At 35.5% G+C, this 22,148-nt stretch overlaps 3 protein-coding genes across 4 annotated transcripts; 1 reads left to right on the forward strand and 2 right to left on the reverse strand.

The window, feature by feature from the left end:
- The first annotated feature begins 1,233 nt into the window (after window positions 1-1,233).
- LOC111701821 (enhancer of split mgamma protein) lies at window positions 1,234-1,762 on the forward strand. Its single transcript, XM_023473262.1, has one exon. It carries the CDS (start codon window positions 1,279-1,281, stop codon window positions 1,717-1,719), a length of 441 nt encoding a protein of 146 aa, XP_023329030.1. The 5' UTR covers window positions 1,234-1,278; the 3' UTR covers window positions 1,720-1,762.
- Window positions 1,763-4,489: 2,727 nt separating this feature from the next.
- On the reverse strand, window positions 4,490-9,818 carry LOC111701795 (uncharacterized). 2 transcript variants are annotated; one of them, XM_023473220.1, is made up of 7 exons: window positions 9,727-9,818; window positions 7,148-7,287; window positions 6,863-6,980; window positions 5,979-6,070; window positions 5,417-5,503; window positions 4,735-4,923; window positions 4,490-4,639 (listed from the first exon to the last, which is right to left on the reverse strand). In XM_023473220.1, the coding sequence occupies exons 1-7, from the start codon at window positions 9,801-9,803 to the stop codon at window positions 4,548-4,550; spliced, it is 795 nt and encodes a 264-aa protein (XP_023328988.1). In that variant the 5' UTR covers window positions 9,804-9,818; the 3' UTR covers window positions 4,490-4,547. The 2 variants fall into 2 exon arrangements, with proteins under 2 accessions (XP_023328988.1, XP_023328987.1); XM_023473219.1 differs by having other exon boundaries at window positions 7,148-7,290.
- A 4,419-nt stretch (window positions 9,819-14,237) lies between these two features.
- LOC111701801 (enhancer of split mbeta protein) lies at window positions 14,238-15,728 on the reverse strand. Its single transcript, XM_023473230.1, has one exon. It carries the CDS (start codon window positions 15,208-15,210, stop codon window positions 14,365-14,367), a length of 846 nt encoding a protein of 281 aa, XP_023328998.1. The 5' UTR covers window positions 15,211-15,728; the 3' UTR covers window positions 14,238-14,364.
- Between the last annotated feature and the right edge of the window lie 6,420 nt (window positions 15,729-22,148).

The raw sequence follows: 22,148 nt of genomic DNA on the forward strand, positions 1-22,148 counted from the left end.
TGTGTTGCTTTGACTCGGCCCCGGCTCTGTAAACCTTGTTCAAACAAATTCAGAAAAATCCAAGTTACAGCGCGGAGATTCGATACGGCTCGGAACTCAGACAAAGTAGGGATTTTTGGGGTTTTGTCGCTAAAATTCCACGTCTCGGTTCAAATTGTTGTAATACATATTGTAAAAAAGAAAAAGTAGCAGAAAATAAACAACAATATAATCAATAAGAAACCTACAAAATTATGAAATATTTCTTACACAAAATTTAGATTTATTTGATCAAAAGCATGAAGGAGAAAGACTCATGGCTTTTTTTAATTTTTAAGCCCATTTTTGGAATTAAAGTAGATTGAAAAAGGTTTATACATACAAAGGGTGAAAAAGCTTCTCAATATATATAATGTCAAAATTAGCGCAGATTTTCTGTAGAACCGCCTACAGTTTTATACAATAGAATTTGGGGCGGGGATCTAGATTGGAGGCGGTATCTAGGATTTCAGGTTCTCAGGGTATACGTCTTAGTAGTGGAGGTGTGAGAATGAGCTGGGTTCGGAGAAGCCAAGTATTTTGTCCATGTAAATCCTGATCAGATATGGTTGTCTAGTAATCAAATGAGCGGTTTAAAATGTTAGAGGATTGGGAAAACCCCGTCAGAAACCAAGGTTAACACGAGCAATATTTAGTCTATGTTATTTTTCTTTTAAGGGTTTCTAGAATAAGACTAGTATTTCCATCAACTTTTTATTTTGTAACATCGTAATATCTGCAATTATTTTGTTCGCAGCATTAGTATTTTTTAATTTAAACATTTTAACTGATTTTCCCAACAAAAATAATGTCTTCATTAAAGACAGAAAAAAATTATGAAAATAGTGAGAAAACGCATAATTTAAAATATATTAGAGTTTTTTTCAAAATCAGTATTTAAACCCTTTTTCAGAACTGAAAAGATTTTAATTCTTTTCACCAGTATTCCAGACTATGAATAGATTTTGTTTAAATATTTTACCGGAGCCGATCAGTCCTTGTTTTATTTAATTATAGTTTATATCCAGGGTTCAGGTTTGGCCCAGGGTTTAGCTCAGGGTAGTGGGAGGGGTAGGAAGCAAGGGAAGCTCTGTGCAGAGTGCATCTGCCCCCCGCAACCCGTGGGAGAGTTTTATAAATTTAAAATTAGCATTAGCGTGTGAGTAACATTCCATTCTGATGTTCCAACCCCTCCCACTTGTTGTTGGGAACTCAGTCAGGATACAACTCCAATACTGATCAGACCTAGAGACCTTCAGGATGTATGTTCCGACCAGTGAGGATAGGAAGGGACGAATCTCCGAGTGCTTAGATGAGTTGAAGGAACTAATGAAGAGTATAATGGAGGATGAGGATGGAGAGAACTCCAGCAAACTGGAGAAAGCTGATATATTGGAGGTTACTGTAAACTATTTGAACAAACTCAAGAATTCAGATTCTCTAGTTCTTACTCCGAGTGTTACGTATTCTCACAGGTTTAGGAGCGGATTCTCCGCCTGTGCTTCTGAGGTTTCAAGGTTTCTGTCCACTCCGGGTCTGGCTGTAGATAGAAGAGCAGCAAGACGGATTGAATCTTGGATACAAAAGTCCCATAAACGCGTAAACTCACTGCCCCCTTGCGTTCTGTATCTGGGAGACCAAGGAAATAAACCTACAGAAAGCCTCGAATCTATTTCAGATAATTCCTATTTTTTCGATTAGTTTGAAATATCTTATATTATACTCCTCCTGTGATAGTTGTTTATTCTACTGTAAATTAATAAATAAATTGTTGTAATCTACTGCTCCGTGTTCTTACTTCAAAATGATTAAAAGCAAGGTTAAAGATTAGTCAGGATTTAATAAGGTATAAAAGAATCTCTTCTTATCTGATCTGGATGCAGTGGAGGGAGTAATAAGGAGAACTTGATCCCGTGCCCTGACCATAGACCTAGATACTTCTTCTAATGATCAAGTAGCTGACCCCCCTGACCACATAATTTGCCCTGAGAGCGGTTTCCACGATCTAACCTCGTCTCACCTTCCTCCCTCTCCATCCTAGCTCTCTCTCTCTCTCCGGGTTCCCATAGAGCTAGAGGAATGTATCCTGAGGCAAACTCATACATTCGCCCATTCAATCCCAATCTTAGCTTCCCCACACTTTCTCACGCCATCATTTTTAATCTAATAGGGTTCGGTCTTGTTAAGCGTCTATCCTGTATGACTAGTTTAGCTGGAGAAGAACGAATTATTGAAGTAGGAAGAACTGAAACCTACAACCTACATACCTACCTACCTACCTACATACCTACCTCAGTACCTACCTACCTAAACTACCTAACTAACTATAGCATAAATGCCTAACTAATTATTTAACTACCTACCTAACTTCATACTACTACTTATATCTACTTATATACCTACCTATTCCATTTATCTATGAACTAATGTACCTACTTCTTACTACCAAAAATCATCTATAAGCTGTATATATCTAATAAACACACGACAAATTTCATTCCACTTCTTACTAGTTATATCCACACCTAGCCATTAAACCTACTTCAACCCACCTACTTGAACTAGTAGAAATGGTTTAATTAAATCTGACCAAACTTCATAATATCTCCGGCAATTTTAAGGTATAAAAATGACAGACCATACTTTGGAAGTATATTGATATGCTACTTTTATGTTTTTTTTTCAATTAATGTTTCGTGGACCAAAAACGATTAGAAGTAGTCACAATTCTACAGAATATATCTGGTAACCCATATCAAATTCAACTTTATCTTAGCTTACACACTAAACTCAGACAAATGAATGCAATGTATTTTTGTCATATAAATTAATCTTATTGGGCCAGATTTTTAGCTTGACAGTTATAGATTCCAATTAGTCAAATTCATCTAAATCAAACCAATTTTAATGATGCAAAAGGCATAAGAAACTTCTAAAGCTGAATAGATTCAAATCCTTCAAAATTTCTGAGCTCCTGTAGTTCCTGATTTCGTCAAAACGGATTTATTTTACTCAATGCTAACATGTCATGATATAGTTATTCTATTTCTTTCAAAATAATTTGCTACAAATTCCTTTATATATTCAACCTGATGTTATAAACCTTTAATACTTCAAACTTAGATAATTTGATCTAACAGAATTCATAATTTGACATATCTGACGCCAATAGACATTGTATTGTAAAGATATAGGGATTTTAAAATCAAATTTTCTGGAAGAAAGCTTAGATAGCCTAAAACTGTTTTTACAAAGTCAGGGGGACTTGGATATATTTTTTTCGCAGAAGGTTACCGGACAGTAAGCATTATTTGAGATTAAAGTTTATTGGGGGGTGGGAGAAAGACACCGCGTGATCCAACCCTAATAAAACCTTTCTTATCCTTTGTCAGAACTACACTAATATCCTATACCCGTCCTAAACTATATCATATGTGAATATAAGAAAGAAAAGGGGGATAAACCATTGAATAAAATAAATTTTAAATATTTTTATATCCTCTGTTTATAATTTATCATAAATATTGTCATTAATAAATCAGTTAACAGTTCTCCAGACTACACTTTTTAAACTTCCCAGCTCTCCAGACGCGTCTTAATGTTTAAAAGTCTAAACTATTGAGAAGGAGAAAACGTGTTCTTGAAGTATAAAACAGATTTAATGTTCCCAAATGGGTAATATTTAAACAGTGTATGATTGCTACTAGACGACTGAGTTTCAGTTTTCAGTCGTTCCGAAAAAAGAATTGGTGCTCCCTCCCCCTTTATTGTATTCATATTTACTATTTTAATCCAAGTCGTTAACAATATATATCACTATTAATAATTCATGTGACGACAGCGCTCGATAACGAAGTCTGTCCTGGTCGCGGCGCTCGGCCCAGAAATTGACAGGTTTTTTAATGAATTTTTTTGCTTACTTTTGATTAAGATTAAAGATGTATGATTACAGAATTCTAGGATAACAACCTTTTTATCATTACAGCACGGAAAATATTCGGAAAATCCATGAAATTCTCCAGAAAACCCGGGTTTTCTGATTTACATTGATAATTCTGTACCTCAAAGACATTTTTAAAGGGACTATAAGCGTAATTTCAAGTGACATTCCATGTAAAGATAGCACTGCCCGATTCACAACGATACCCTTCAGACTTTGTCTGACTAAGTATGAATTAGATATGAAGGTTTATAATTTCAAAAATTGATTATTTTAAATTGTGGTTTCTCTTCAAAAGCGACTTGCGCATTTCTATACTACAAAAAACATATACGATATATCAGACTTTTAAACCTATAAAAACGACATTATCTTACATATTATTGATCTATGAAAGGTTTCAAGGGTACAATTGTAAATCGGGCAATATGCCATTTTTGCATGGAGGCTCACAAAATTGGAACGTACATATTTTCAAATAGGAACAATTCTAAATAATCTATATTTTTATCCTCTCATGTAAAGAAATCATTTTTACTAAAATTAATTGATTTTTATTTAAATAATTAACCAATTTAAATCTTAAAGTTTAGCAGCCATCTACATTTCCGGGGAAGTCACAATACTGGACTTCAGGGTTAAATACTATTCCTTCATCACAATATTCAGGGGTAGCATGCCCTAAATATTATAATTATTATTATTATTGTTGTTATTATTATAGTTATTATTATTATTATTATTATTATTATTATTATTATTATTATCATCATTACCTTCCCAGCAGTTATACCAAAGGTCTGAGCAGGGAGCTGAAGGAAAGAATCCGTTCTCCTCCGGACATTCCCAATCCACCTCATCCGGAGATTCGCAGACGAACATGATATCTCCGTCCTCGTCACAGGCACAACCCTGGTAGCTCCGGGCTCCCAGGTCATTCACGCTCAAGGTTACACAGTCTCCCACTATATATTTTATGTACATCCTTTTATTCATCCTTTTATTAATTCTTTCTAAAATATATCCTTTCTTCCTTTCATTCATTCTTTCTTCCTTTCAGTCATTCTTTCTTCCTTTCAGTTATTCTTTCTTCCTTTCATCCTTTCTTCCTTTCAGTCATTCTTTCTTCCTTTCATCCTTTCTTCCTTTCAGTTATTCTTTCTTCCTTTCAGTAATTTTTCATTAATTAATCAATGAATTTATCAATGAATTAATCAATGAATTTATCATTGAAAAAATCAATGAATTTATCAATGAATAAATCAATTAATTCATCAATGAATAAATCAATGAATTTATCAATGAATAAATCGATGAGTTTATCAATGAATAAATCAATGAATTTATCAATGAATAAATCAATGAATTTATCAATGAATAAATCAATGAATCAATGAATCTATCAATGAATAAATCAATGAATTGATCAATGATCTGATTAATCAATTAATTACTTACTGGTAGCAGTTCCACAGTCAGGACTGACACATTGTCCGTCACAGATTTGTCCTTCAGCACCATCAGGTACATGATTGATCCTTGCTCCTGATAGATCAATAATTCATTAAAATTGATCCTTGCTCCTGATAGATCAATAATTCATTAAAATTGATCCTTGCTCCTGATAGATCAATAATTATTTAAAGTGAAAGTAAACCATTAAGATTCTAATAAACGTTCAAAGTTTCTTAATAATCTCAAAATTAAAAACTAATTAGAATATTTGAAAAAATCTCGACATCTTGAAAGGTTTGATAGAAAATCTTCAAGTTTAAAATAAAAGCTTCTATTCAAATTTTTTTTTTTTTTTAAATGAAACAATATTTGTATTTATCTGATAAAATCAACCTGAGGATTCCCAGATCCAGATTATTTATCTCATAAAATCAACCTGAGGGTTCCCAAATCCAGATTATTTATCTTATAAAATCAACCTGTGGATTCCCAGATCCAGATTATTTATCTGATAAAATCAACCTGTGGATTCCCAGATCCAGATTATTTATCTGATAAAATCAACCTGTGGATTCCCAGATCCAGATATCATCGGTGTGAGGTTTTTTAATCCCGTCAGTCCAGGCCCAAGGTTTAATCAGCTTTCCCTCATTCTTCCTGAGTTCAATATTTATGAAGGCGGTTTAATTTTAATCGGATTAAGCCTCCAGTTCAAGTTTTTAATTTCTCAAAAGCCTCAAGATCCAATAGAAGGTCAAATAGTCTGTTTTTGTCCGAAGCCAATAAGTTGCTGAACTACATGGTTAGTTAAACTACATCGATATCCAGTTGAACTATGTCTTTCTCACTTATAAATTAATATCTCTCAAATTTTCGATAAAATTGAGATCTAAGGAAAAAAGCAAACTAGATAAATCATATTTAGTTGAGAATTATCAAAAATAACAGGGGCTATATTTTGCATAATTTTCCTTTAAATTTTTTCTCATTTTCTTTTATGACGCATCTGATAGAAAAAAAAGCAATCAGAAGTGAAAACGTTAGAATTGTGGATATTGTGATAAATGCTTGATCTCCTCTTTCATTAAACTTAAGATTAATTTAATCTTACGTTAAAATCCAGATCTGTGTCAAAAATGCAACCAATCAGAGTGTCGATTGAAGAAGCAGAAAAGTCAATCAGAACTCGAGAAATTTAGAAATTTTGGTGCGCAATCAATGAAATATTCAAAAGAGAGGATCAAGAAGAAAAGTGTCCACAGTGGCTCAAGAAATTTGGCTTGGCGGGATTAAGGGTTTTCAACTCGGGATTAAGGGTTTTCAACTCGGGATTAAGGGTTTTCAACTCGGGATTAAGGGTTTTCAACTCGGGATTCAGGGTTTTCAACTCGGGATTCATAATCTAATTTCATTTTGTGCGACCACTCCCTTAAAAAGACTATTTCTTACTTTGTGAACCACTCCAGAATATTTTCCATCTCTTGCTGATCATTGATCAACCAGAGATGGTTTCCTGGAGCCTCAGCTTCACACTTAGCTTTAGCGTCTTCTCTTGAACTAGCAGAGTCTAGAAAAATCATCATGGCTAGAATTATGTTAGAAATAACTAAGAATTGGATAAAAAATGAATATGATTATGTTAGATTTATTAAAAAATTATGATAAAAAAAATTTCTTCATTAATTTTATGGGTTATTTATAATTATCTTTTAAATGTTATAAAAACTTCCCTACCGAACATATAACACTTTCCGTGAATATTCTCCATGTTTCCAGGACAGTTGGCAGACACGCCCAGTGCTATGGCTAGGACCAGGAGAAGGTTTAGTCCCTGCATCTTCAGCTTGTTGAAGAAAACTGATATTTTCCACACACTACTACACGTCAACAATATTAACAATGATAAGAAGAAAAAATGATGATATCTCTGTATTTACGTAAACAAGAAAAAGATAAGATTTGTTCAGAAAACAATCTGGACTGATATTGTTCGGGAAGGAAGGATATCTTGTAGAAAAGTGTAGGAAGGAAGGTTAGGATAAAAGGGAAGGAAGGTTATGATGGGAAGGACAGGAGATTAGGAAGGATATGATGAGAAGGGAGGAAGGTAAGGATTAGAAGGAAGGAATGTTAGGAATATGATGTGAAGGACAGGAGGTTAGCAGGGTTGGATGAGAAGAGAGGAAGGGTAGGATGAAATAGAAGCAAGGGTAGTATGAAAAGGAAGGAAGATTAGGATGGGAAGGAAGGAAGTGTTAGATGAGTAGGAATGTAGATCAGGTAGGAAGGATATGATGAGAAGGAAGAAAGGATAAGATTATGGAATGTAGAATAGGTAGGAAGGATAGGATGAGAAGGAAGCAAGGGTAGGATGGATGGAATGTAGAACAGGTAGGAAGGATAGGATGAGAAGGAAGCAAGGGTAGGATGGATGGAATGTAGAAGGTAGGAAGGATAGGATGAGAAGGAAGCAAGGGTAGGATGGATGGAATGTAGAACAGGTGTGGAATACTGGGATATAAAACTAAACTTAGTTCTCACAATTATAACTTTAGTTTCGCGTCTCACGTCATGGATCAATGTGGAAAATAGTAAGTTGTTAGTTTTTGTATCCATGCATATCTTGTATCCATGTCTCACTGTATTTCATGTATCACTGTTTTTAATGTTTCTGTGTATTTCTTGTATCCATGTACCACTATATGTGTATTTCATGTATCTAAGTATAAGTATATTTTATGTATCCATGTTATTTCATGTATTACGGTATCCCCAACTTATATATCCAATTATCTCTTTATCCCTTTGATAGACTTGTGTAAGTATCCAATTTGTTTGTATCCTTTGCTCCATAGATATCAAATGCTTACTTGCATTACATAAAATTCTTTTATAAAGAAATCTCGAGTCTTTGTTACAAACTCTAATTTTCTAATCCCTTCATCTTTCTAGCCTCTTGTTTACCTTTAATATTTAAAACTATGAATTAGAATCAATGGTCTAAGTTTAAAATATTAAAGGTTAACACTATCAGATTTCAAAGATAAACAGAATAGAAAATTAGAGTTTGTATCAAGCGTTTATTTTCTTCATCATGCTATTGGTTGTATTAAGAACTCTCTGTTTTCTAGGCTAAATTGTATCCTATGCTTATATATTTATTGTAACCTAAGCTGATATACCAAAGTATCCTATGCTTATATATTCACTGTATCCTATGCTTACTTATTCACTGTATCCTAAGCTGATATACCCATGTATCCTATACATATCTATTCACTGTATCCTTAGCTGCTATACCCAAGTGTCCTATGCTTATTTATTCCCTGTATCCTAAACTGATATACCCAAGTATCCTATGCTTATCTATTCACTGTATCCTAAGCTGATATACCAACGTATCCTATGCTAATCTATTCACTGTATCCTATGCTTATTTATTCACTGTATCCTAAGCTGATATACCCAAGTATCCTTTGCTTATATTCACTGTATCCTAAGCTGATATACTCATGTATCCTATGCTGATATATTCACTGTATCCTAAGCTGATATACCAACGTATCCTATGCTCATCTATTCACTGTATCCTATGCTTATCTATTCATTGTATCCTAAGCTGATATACCAATGTATCCTATGCGCATATATTCATTGTATCCTTAGCTGATATACCAATGTATCCTATGCTTATATATTCATTGTATCCTAAGCTGATATACCAATGTATCCTATGCTTATATATTCATTGTATCCTAAGCTGATTTACCCAAGTATCACATCAAAGATAGATATTTTCAATCTTGCTCTTGTTGTCCTTCAAACATCAAAGAGATAAATAAATCATCATTAAACACAGATTTCTCTTCAATTTGTTGAAGCATATCTAATATCTATTCTAATATTTGTTCAGTATTGTTTAAATAACAATGTTGAAGCGAAGTAGGAAAATTTTATATATTAATATTAATTGAGATATTTCTGGTAACAGTATTTTCAAGCATATAGAGTTAAAGGAACAGTAGGAGTGATTTCAGGTGACTTTCCATTTAAAAACGGAATACCCTTTAAACCTTTATCTGATCAATAATGTGAAAGACAACTTCGTTTTCCAGCTTAAAAAGTGTTTAACTCTGTTTACTTCTTCATGATTGTCCTGCAGTAGAAATGCGCAATTTAAAAAAATCATAAACATGGATAAATAATTCTTAAAGGGTACCATTGTAAATCGGGAATTTCCATCTTTACATGGAGAGTTAATTAAAATTACGCTTACAGTCCCTTTGAGAAACCTTTACAATAGAGATACATACCCTGAGAAGATTGGAGGAGAGACAAACAGCTCCCCTAGGCATCCAGGGATAAGAAATATAAAGACTAATGGTCCCATCACGACTCAACCTTTGTTCTCTCCCCTCAACTGATAGGATTTAGATCTAGAACTGACCCAACTCTCCAGGTCCTACTGAGAACCAAACCTGGAGCTGAGAACCAACAAACCTAAACCTAATCCTTAAATAAACTATTGTTAAACGTATCCAATACGTGGAATTTGAAGGAATTATTTCAAATTTTTACAAAAATTTTCGACAAAGAAAATGGCAGAAAACCATATGTGCTCGATCAACCTGAGAAAGTCTCCGTAAACCCTGAAAACCCCTCCATTGACCTAGTATCTACCCTTGAGAAGGTCTTGAACCATATCGGATCAGGATTACATGAATTCCGCACGGTTCAAACCCTAGTAGGTATCATGACCCAGAGAAATCAACCTCCTCTCCGCCTTCTGCTATATTTTGCCATCCCTAATATGTAATATCAATTTTAAATTCTCTATTAATCTAGGAAAACTATTTTATAGTCTTATATAGCATTGAAGAAAGTGGGATTATTTATATACATTATTCATACGTTCTTCATGGGATTCTCGAGTGTTTAAATCCTCTTTTTCTTTCTCATCTTTCCCGCATTTTATTTGTGTCTTCTGTCCAATGTAAGAAATCTTCCAGATCAATATTTTCTCGCATTAAGACGCATTATTGTACGCATTCCCCCCCCCCCCGACCCCTCCCGTATTATTTAGGCCATTTTACTTTATCTGGTTTGAGATTTGTCCAGTATTTATTGTATAAGGATTTTAAAGAACACAGGAATGCAAAAAAAGATAATCAGAGATTGTTTTCTTTCATTTATTTATTCATATATTTAAGATTCCGATTTATTAATTAAACAAAATTAAAGTTCAATTTAAAGATTAAATATTAAAAATCGCTCACATTTTGGAAATGTGAAGATAACTAGATAAATTCAACTTACCATTAAATACCGCGTCGAATAAAGACGACTTTTTATATTTTCCTTTCATGTTTATCAGGGCTGTCTGTAAACCTACATCAATAATACTTCTCAATATACAACACAAAGCCATAGAAAAGCATTGGTTCAAGATATCCCTGTGCTAAAAGCAAGCCCGGAGTAAACAAGAAATGAATGGATCATCATGGATCATTTATGGCGGGAGGACAAACCAAATCTTGGGTTCCTTCATTCAGGTGGAGAACGATTTAAAACTAATGTTTCACGCTGGATAAAGAACTCTCTGTTTTCTAGGCTAAATTGTATCCTATGCTTATATATTCATTGTATCCTAAGCTGATATACCAATGTATCCTATGCGCATCTATTCATTGTATCCTTAGCTGATATACCAATGTATCCTATGCTAATCTATTCACTGTATCCTAAGCTGATATACCAACGTATCCTATGTTCCCAGATCCAGATTATTTATCTGATAAAATCAACCTGTGGATTCCCAGATCCAGATACCACCTCACTCTCCGTGTTTCTTTTTATCTGTAATTACAACTTATATCTAATACAGTGAAAATTACCAAATTTGAAAAATCCAATATTGCGTATTTTTATCTCTCCTCGCGGGTTTTGAAGTAGCAGAATCCATGGAAATAGATTAGTCAGCCATTCATTGATTGAAACCATCAGGTCCCAGAATCAATCTTGGATTTGAACCCTGGACAAGAGATTCAGAGAACTGGAAGGAAAAAGAATCAGGGTTCGTCATTCACAACGAGAGAACAGTTTCATCATGTAACAACAAGAACTGGTTTATATAATGAAAAACAAGAACTGGTTATATCATGAAGAACAAAAACAGGTTTATATCATGAAGAACAAGAACTGGTTATATCATGAAGAACAAAAATAGGTTTATATCATGAAGAAAAAGAACTAGTTTATATCATAAACAGTATCTGGTTAATATAATGAAGAATAAGAACTAGTTTCCTCATGTAACAACAAGAACTGGTTTATATCATGAAGAACAAGAACTAGTTTATATTATGAAGAACAAGATATGGTTTATCATGAAGAACAATAACTGGTTTATATCATAAAGAATAAGAGCTGGTTTATATCATGAAGAACAAGTACTAGTTTCATCATGAAGAACAAAAACTGGTTTATATCTTGAAGAAGAAGAACTGGTTTATATCATGAAGAAAAAGAACTAGTTTCATCAGGAAGAACAAGAACTGGTTTATATCATAAAAAACAAGAACTAGTTTCATCAGGAAGAACAAGAACTAGTTTCCTCAAGAAGAACAAGAACTGGTTTATATCAGAAAGAACAAGAACTGGTTTATATAATGAAAAACAAGAACTAGTTTTATCAGGAAGAACAAGAAATAGTTTATATCATGAAGAAAAAGAACTGTTTTCATTATAAAGAACAAAATCTAGTTTTATCATGAGAAACAAGAACTAGATTCATTATGAAGAACAAGAACCTGTTTCGTCATCTTAAAAAAATTTCAGGTTTTCAAACAAGGTAGGTCGTTTCTTGGCTAAAAAACTAAAATTGTTTGTATTTTGTATATTGGTACACCCTACACTCTACAGCTCGCTGATTAGAAATGACAGATAATGTTGAGAACTGTATCAGAAAGATAACGGTGTGTGTTAAAGAAGAGAAAATGAAATTATAAGTTCCACGGAAAGCAAGGATCCGTGTCTTTAGACTAATAATCTTTCAGTTTTTCTGGTTGATTCTCCACTCGAGTGAAGTGGCGCGTGCTCAACCGTGTTATCCCGGAGATAGTTCCCGTGAGAACCTGGAGAATCAGGAGATTCTAGAGAACCTGGAGAATCAGAAAATTCTGGAAAGCCAGAAGAATCTGGAGAACCTGAAGAATTTGGAGAATCTGGAGAACCTGGAGAATCTGGAACACCTGGAGAACCGGGAGAACCCGGAGAACCCGGAGAACCCGGAGAACCCGGAGAACCTGGAGAATCTGAAGAACCAGGAAAACCAAGAGAACCTGGATATTCTGGAGAATCTGGAGAACTTGGAGACTCGTGAGATTTTGGAAAATCTAGAATACCTGGAGATTCGGGAAATTCTGGGGAATATGGAGAACCTGGAGAACCTAAAGAACTTAGAAAACCTGGAAAATCTGGTGAATAAAACCTCTTTCAACATTCATAGAAACATGTGTCATTGTTACAGCTAAAGTGAAATCAGTATAATTAGTTTTTATTCTTGTATTCTCTCACTTACTATTTTGCCCGAATTTTTGATTTAATATATCTCTGTATTTTTCGCTGAAAATTAAAGTTTTTAAGACATCAAATTTTTTTAAATAGAAGATTAGAGATGGATAGGATCATTGATCAATGATTCTTAGTCGATATTTAGCAAATGATTTGTGATAAAAACAACTACTACTTAAATATACACTCGGAGAATAATGTGCTACAATCTACACCAAGCAAGACCAAGACAAGATAATTTCTAACCAAGAAGCACTGGACAGGGTGGCTCTGAAAAAAATATCACTTTTACTTTGATTTGAAAAAAAGAAAATGCGTAAATTAGCACTACGAAATTTAGAGATTTAAAAAGAAATTCAATAAAAAAGAACAGTGTTTTTAAGAGACAGCTTTATCAGTCAAAGGTGGGACCCCCCCCCCCCCTCTCCCTTCCAAAACTGCAATTCCTATAAATAATCTTTATATTTTTAACGCACTTACAGATGAAGATTGAGTTTTATTTCATATCATATCACGTCTCATATAGCTAATCAAAATTAAAATTTTAACGACTTTAAACCTAAGATGGTTCTAAAAGAAATCATAACTCATAAAGTAGCATCAACTGTTAGAAAAAAACTAACATTTCCTTCGCAATATCGAACTAATAAAACATCTCAAAATTACGAGCATGTTCTTCGAAAATATTAACAAAATGTTAGACAAATTTCACAATTTCTTATTTTTCTATCAAAATGTTGTCGGCAAGTTCAATGAAGTTTTTTTCTAACAGTGTATAGATATTAGATAAATTAAAAGATAATAAAATACGTTTTACAGATCGGACCAAAAATTATCCAAACCGTATCAAACTGTTCATGTAATTGCAAACAAAGATAGATAGATAGATTCTTAATCTATTTTTTTGCAATTATTCATTTTTAACAAATCTTTCATTTTATACAGTGATAGGCGATTACATCAATACAATGAAGATGATTTTCAATTTCAACTCTGATTTTTATCAAGCTGTTAAACAGCATGGAAACATAAACATAATATCAAGAGAAGCTGTCAATTTAAAAATCTTCTCTGACTTGTAAACTTGTAGATCGAAAAAAAACTTTTTAAAAATCAAAACTTAAGAAAAAAAATTGTCTTCATTGTAATTAAATAATAGCCTACCAGTAAAATCTACATAACTGTTATACCTCAGTAAATTCGGCTTTTTTTCTCTCCTTAAACTTATTCTCCGATAAAAACTAGAAAAACATAGTCTATTCTATTTTATTAATAACTCATTTAAATCTTATATTTGTTATACAAAGCGAAAATGCCATCAGAGATCACAATACGTTTATAAAACCGGGCTGGGTCTTCTCTTGTACAGTACACCAACTCTATGTACTAGAGTACGGTCTCCAAACTGGTTCCATTGGTTCCTGTTTGGTTGGATTCAGGCGGATAGCTGCAGGACGGATTGGAACGGACTTTTCGTTCTGGGTTCGTTCTCCGAGAGGTTCCGGGGATTTTTTACGAATAGAGAGTGTGAATGTTCCTTGTGTGAGAGTGAAGGGTCCTGTAGAAGGTTCAGGTTCGGCAGGTTTATGAGGTAGACCCGGAGAAGGGCGTTGATAGTTTCCAGGAGATGATGGAGGAGACGGATGACGATGAGAATGTGACAAGGGGACGGATAAGGACAAGGGTGAGAGGTTTGCTGCCATTGCTGGTCCTGCAGTCGAGGACAGATGAGAGAGAAGTCTCTGACTCAGTCTCACATCTACTCCCGGAGTAGAGAGAAGAAAGGTTGCAGCTTCCTGAGCACAGGATGAATATCCGGCCTGGAATTTCTGTAAATCCTCCAATGGATTCCGAACCATGAGTCGTCGGCTCTGAGATAGTTTATGTAAATGTCTCACTGTAAGTTCTAAAATGTCCGCTTTCTCTAGTTTTGAGACATTTTCTCCTTCTGCCTGAAGAGCAACTGTCATTATATCTTTCAATTCGTCCAGGCATTTATTTATTCGAGCTCTACGTTTTCGTTCTAGGAGAGGTTTTGTGATCTTTTTATACTGATGGGTTCTGGAGAGAGGCACATCTGAATCTGAACCTGGAGATACAGAATTAAAACCTTGAAGATTGCCTGGTTTCTGCTCCGGAGATGAATCTGATGATGACAGAGCTGTATCCAGGGTGGTAGAACTAACCCGGGGGGAGAATGCTGAGAAGGAACTTTGCCAATTCATGTTTTCTCACAATATCACTGTGAGTACAAGAAGGAGGAGTGACGAGGAGGTTTACAGAAGCTGTCGTGCCTGTTCACACATTTAAATACAATATCACAAGATTCAGAGAAATCCTAATTTTATGGTTTAACTCGGAAACTCCAAGATGAGTTTATGTAAACATGTTTTTTCACAATCTAGTTCGAAATTAGATGTCTGCTCCGGGTATAACCAACAACTTGAACGGACTGTTCTTGAATATCCAAGGACTGGTAAGGAAGGCTGTGACCCCGTGTATATCCTATGAACAGTAAGGACAGTTCCCACTTCGTGTAAATCAAAGGACTGGAAAGGACAGCTCTTGCTTCGAATTGTTGGTAAGGATGGCTGTTGCTCCGTGTATATCTAAGAGCTGTTGCTCCGTGTATATCTAAGAACTGTTGCTCCGTCCGTGTATATCTAAGGGCTGTTGCTCCGAGTAAATCTAATCTGCTACTGTGTCTCTGTCTCCATCTCTCCATATGTGAAAGATCTACCAGGTTTAGGCGTGGGAACACCAACAGTCACAGGTGCCGCTGCGCGCACGGTTTCTATTCCCGGCTTCCCCCTCTTCCTCTCTCTGGTGCTCCCCCAACCTTGCTCCCCCCCCCTGCTTTCCCTCACACATATACACATACACACGCACACATAGCTTCACGAACCCAGGCGTCCGTATAATAGCTGTGAAAGCATTAAATATTCTGCCTGTGTGTTTATATTATAAATATTATAGAGATGACTGGTAGGGTTTCATGAGAAGCTTGGCTTGGGAATAAAGCTGCCTCGGGGTGGGATGAAAGGGGAATGAAAGGATGAATTTTACTCTTTTATCCTGTATACCTGAAAGAGTTTTTAATTTATTAATTATCTATGGGAAATTGTTCTGATCTAGTGATTAATTTGTAAAGCTTGGTTCAGGTTCAGCACAGGTTCAGTTCTCTCATGGCACAGAGAGTTGAGATGGAGATGTGTGAGAGAGTTGAAGGAAGGATGAAGTGAAAATATAAGAACAGAGAGCTGAGAGTGAGATATAGAAAGGATGGAGATAAGAGATAAATATATTAGAAGGATGGAATGGAGGTATAGGAGGGATGAGGTGGTGGGATGGAGATGTAGCAAGCATAGAGAGCTAGAATGGAGGTATAGGAGGAATAAAGTGGTTGGATGGAGATTTAGCAAGCAAAGAGAGCTGAAAATGGAGGTATAGGAGGGATAGTGGTGGGATGGAGATGTAGCAAGCATAGAAAGCTAGAATGGAGGTATAGGAGGGATAGTGGTGGGATGTAGATGTAGCAAGCATAGAAAGCTAGAATGGGGGTATTGGAGGGATAAAATGGTGGGATGGAGATGGAGCATGCATAGAGAACTAGAATGGAGGTATACGAGTGATATAGTGGTGGGATGGAGATATAGCAATATAGCAAGGATATAGAAACGGGATGGAGATAAAGCAAGGTTGGAGAACTGGGATGGAGATAAAAAAGGGATAAAGTGGTGGGATGGAAATATAGCAAGAATGGAGATCTGGTATGGATATATAGAAAGCATAGAGAACTGGGATGGAGATATAGCAATGATGGAGAGCTGGGATGGAGATAAAGCAAGAATGGAGAACTGGGATGGAGATGAAGAAAGGATGAAGTTGAATATAAAGCAAGGTTGAATAACTGGGATGGAGATTTAGCAAGTTTGGAGAGCTGGGATGGAAATATAGGAAGTATGGAGAACTGGGATGGAGATATAGGAAGGATGGAGAACTGGGATGGAGATATAGGAAGGGTGGAGAACTGGGATGGAGATATAGGAAGGATGGAGTTGAATATAAAGCAAGGTTGAATAACTGGGATGGAGATTTAGCAAGTTTGACTGGGATGGAGATATAGGAAGGATGGAGAACTGGGATGGAGATATAGGAAGGGTGGAGAACTGGGATGGAGATATAGGAAGGATGGAGAACTGGAATGGAGATAGAGCAAGAATGGAGAACTGAAATGGATTAATGATGTTAAGAATGGAGAACTGGTTCGGAGATATAAGAAAAATGGAGAGCTGAGATGGAGATAAAGTAAGCATGACTAGCTGGGAAGGAGATGTAGGAAGAATGGAGAACAGAGATGGATATGTAGATAGAATGAAGAGCAGGGATGGAGATGTAGGAAGCATGAAGAGCTGGGAAGGAGATGTAGGAAGCATGAAGAGGTGGGAAGGAGATGTAGGAAGAATGAAGAGCAGGGATGGAGATAAAGTAAGGACGAGGAGATGGGATGAAGATATAGCAAGGATAGAGAACAGGGATGAAGATAAAGCAAAAATGAAGAGCATGGACGGAGAAACTTGAAATATCATGAATTGAGAGAGATTTCCTGCTCTGTTTATAGTTGCTATCTTAGAATGTAAGTTGAAATCTGTAGAAGCGTTTCGCCAATTTAACATGAGAGTCAGGGTTAAAGTTAAGAAGGGGATACGGACTACGGAGTTCTTAAGTTTAAGTTAGTTTGAGGGAGGGGGGGGGGAGGATTGGAAATATTATGCTTCCTATTGAGGAAATAGCTTCTAGTAAATGTACCCCTAACCCCACGGATAAGGTTTGAACTGCTCGGAATCCAGAACAAATTGTACTTGGGGTAGTTCACAGACAAACAGCTGACAGACAAACACACATCGAACGGAAATAAGATAAAACTAAATAAATAACCTAGATTAATCAGAATTAAATTAAGAATGGACGAGGAGAAGGAAATGTCCATTTATATCTGGAGAGATCAGGACCTTGAAGAACCCTGAGACAGGATATGAGGTTAGAAAACCTCCCTCCGTCCTGACATATTTCGATCACACGTGAATAGGAACTTCGAGTTCAACCCCATCCCCTCTTTTGAATTCTCAACCCTGAGAAATAACTTCAGATATCCTTGAGACCTTGTTCTCTAAACCCCAAATATCCTCCAAACTGTGAATACCTATAAACACATGTAAAGTTGTAATTTCTGTTTGTTTGTTTGTCCGATCATAACTCAGGAACCCCTGGACCGATTTGCCTCAAATTTTGATTGGGGAATGTTCTTAGCTTAGTCCAACCCTGAACATGCCAATATATCCAACCCTGAACATGACAATATATCCAACCCTGAACTTTAAAATATACTTTGCTTGTCTTTCTTTCTGTTTGTTTGTCTGTCTGTCCGTTTGTATCCAATAAACGTTAAAACGGCTGAACCGATCGGGCCCACATTTTCACAGGAAGGTTTATGGATGCTCAAAATTACAAAAATTTGTATCCAAAATTTTTTGATTTTGTTAAATTTTAAAAATGCGCCAAAAAATATTATTAAATCCGCAATTTTTTTTGTTATTTTTTATATTGTAAAAAAGAGGAGATGCTCACAGATAAAGCCACAAATAAAAGTTAAAAGAGAAGATGGTCGCGAAGCGCCCCAAAAGCCTATTGACAATGTAATCCAACCCTGAACCTATGAACATATCCAACCCTGAACCTATGAAAATATCCAACCCTGAACCTATGAAAATATCCAACCCTGAACCTATGAAAATATCCAACTCTGAACCTATGAACATATCCAACCCTGAACCTATGAAAATATCCAACTCTGAACCTATGAACATATCCAACCCTGTCCGTGACTAGATTATGATGAAGATGTTACTTGTTCTAAATCTCCATTAGTACCGGAAACTGGGGACTAAAATAAACTGTAATTATGAGTTAATGGTTCCTGGGACCGGATCCAAGGGTTTACAAGATTATACAACTGTTGACCGGAAACCTAATTACTAGTTCGGGGAACTACAGGATGCAAACCTGACCTAAACCAAACCTTATTAAAACTTTGATGGATTCTTTGAATCTGATTTTGGAAATGTTGAACAAAATCTTCGAAAATATTTATCCCAACATGAATACAAATCGGTTGAAGTATACATTAGGATAAAAACTGCTCATTTTAACAAAAAATGTTAATCTAGTGCCATACTTGCGCCGGGAGAAATTTCCGGCAAAAAAACGGATAAAAATTCCCACATTCGCTTGTGTTGAACTGAAGCTACTAATGTGTAACGTATTGAGTAGGGACGCTGCTAGATACAATGGGGAACTAGGGGTATCCGTGCAGTCAGGCAGCCAGGCAGTCACATTCCACTGCATGAGAACTTTAACCTACACCTGTCCTTAACATAAAATAGTCGCACGGTTTGGGATCTTTGTGGGAACAGGGAGCTGCAACTCATCCTTAAACCACTTCTTTGAACCTGCTCCGGGAATGCATTAGAGTACAATAATTTAAATACTCTTTATCACGGGATCCAGTGAAATGTGGATATCCTGGAAACAAACCTAGAGATTATAGAATAAGATGAAAAAAGAAGGAACTTAATTATGCACTAAATATTATCTATCAAGATTGAAAAGTTTAATTTCTCTTTTTCTCTACGACTTTTTTTATCACCCTGTATAAAATATGATTAAATAAAATAAACAGATAGATAGAAAGATAGACATATCCTGTTCTCTCCCCCTCCTAAGCCTAAAAGCTGTTTAGTAAAGTATGTAGAAGAGTGTATTCCCATGAGAGTTCGGGGGAGGGTAGGGGGTGCAGGTGGAGGGAGGGGTTCCACTGCATAGGTTCCTCGGCTTGGTTCCCATCAAAGGCAGGTGCAGGATCCCTCATATGCACATCAATACATCAGGATCACGTATCCTTAATAGCCAAACGTTCTAGATAGAATACTTACTTTACGAAGGGGAGAAAACCTGAAATGGGAAATAGATAGAAACTAAAATACAGAAAGAGAACAGACGATAGTAATTTTTTTTAAATTAAAAAGAAAAGTAGAAGTAAGGACGAGGGGGAGTGGGAAAAAACGAAATACTAATGAAAAATAAAGGGAAAATGAGGCAAAGCAGAGAGAGCAGGATATGAAATTAGAAGAAAAGGCGAGAGAAAAAAATTGATTTAACCTCCCCAACAACTCTTTTATACTTTATTGTATAGCTCTAGACAAGCTCTTTTAAGTACTATCAAGCACTCGTTCCTAGTTTAAGTTTAAAATGAGTGATTGGCAAAATTCTGATCGAATTTAGCGCGAGAGAATTGTAAGTTTTAGATCATAGTTGGTAGAAGAGCGGAGGAAAGTAGAGAGCGAAAGTTATCAGACGAGTAAAGTAAGGAAATTAGATTAAGAGGTTACAATGAATGGTTTAAATTTGAATGAAAAGTGTTATCCGTATCAATGATGTCAAAAAGTTCGTCTCACTGAAAAATAATCGTGGAATTCTTTGACAGATCCGAGCAATAAAATGGCCCTCATTTGACACTCATAATTTGCTTGGTAACTTAAAACTACATTGGCAATGAAATGCAAGAAGTTGTTTAGGGCGGAAATCGACAAAAGAACTAGTTTTATGTCTTGTATCCGCGCAAAAAAATTATTGTTTGATGAAGCTTGAGCACGCTAATCAGAAAACCATGAAAAACATATTAAAATATGGCGATGCGCGCGGATGCCGCGGGTTTCAAGCAAAATATTGGCTAGAAGCACACTTAGCGCTACTATGAGAATTGAACCAATACCAATAAAATTCAATAAAAATCTTCAAATAATGTTTTATTGAAATTTAGATTTTTAAGACGTTTATCTAAGATGTATATCTTTACCATGGAACAATCCTAATTTTAAATATTTCCCTGGTGCGGTGGTATATTAAGCGTGTTTCTAAATGATAATCAGAAAACTGTAGAATAGGAAGACGACAATACAGCAATAAGTAAGTTTATACTGCACAATTTCTGTGTCTCATGATCATTGGATTTTTAAAAGTTTGACTTGATTCTAAAAGTCGTCTTCTGGTTTATCACTATTTAAAAATTGAAAACCTAGCTTCAAAGATTTAACTACATTTTTTTCATAAAAAAATAGTTAAAAATGTCCTATTTAATTCAAAAACTCTAATCTTTTGAAATCCTACGATCCAACTAAAAAGAAGAGACTTTAAATACCATAAAGAAAAATTAAAAGCACTAGCAAGAGGGGCGGAAAATGCCATGAATTATTAGTGATTTATGTTTAAATAAAATTTATGCTAAAACTTTGGTTTTACTTTATAAAGATTAAAGACTTAAGAACAGAAAGTAATTTCAAACTAAATAATTAAATACAAAAGTATTTTTCTTTTTATTCCTTCCGGAGAATGTCTGGAATTCTATTGTTTAGGATCGTGGGAGCTAACCAAACCAGGGGAATATATAGGAGTAGAAATATATAGGAGTAGACCAGGGGAATATATAGGAGTAGACCAGGGGAATATATAGGAGTAGACCAGGGGAATATATAGGAGTAGACAAGGGGAGTATATAGGAGTAGACCAGGGGAATATATAGGAGTAGAAAAGGCGAATATACAGGAATAGGCCAAGGCTGTATATAGTAGTAGACCAGGGGATTATATAGGAGTAGACCAGGTGAGTATATAGGAGTATACTAGGGGAATATATAGGAGTAGACCAGGGGAGTATACAGGAGTAGACCAGGGGATTATAGAAGTAGACAAGGGGAGTATACAGGAGAAGACCAGGAAGTATATAGGAGTAGACAAGGGGGTTATAAAGGAGTAGACCAGGGGAATATAGGAGTAGATCAAGAGATCATATAGGAGTAGACCAGGGAAGTATCAAGGGGAGTATAAAGGAGTAAACTAGGGGATTATATAGGAGTTAACCAAGGGAATATATAGGAGTATACCAGGGTAATATATAGGAGTAGACCAGGGGAATATATAGGAGTAGACCAGGGGAATATATAGGAGTAGACAAGGAGAGTATATAGGAGTATACCAGGAGAATATATAGGAGTATACCAGGAGAATATATATAGGAGTAGACCAGGGGAATATATAGGAGTAGACCA

Source organism: Eurytemora carolleeae, unplaced genomic scaffold (genome assembly GCF_000591075.1).
Source record: "Eurytemora carolleeae unplaced genomic scaffold, Eaff_2.0 scaffold463, whole genome shotgun sequence".
Taxonomy (NCBI): domain Eukaryota; kingdom Metazoa; phylum Arthropoda; class Copepoda; order Calanoida; family Temoridae; genus Eurytemora; species Eurytemora carolleeae.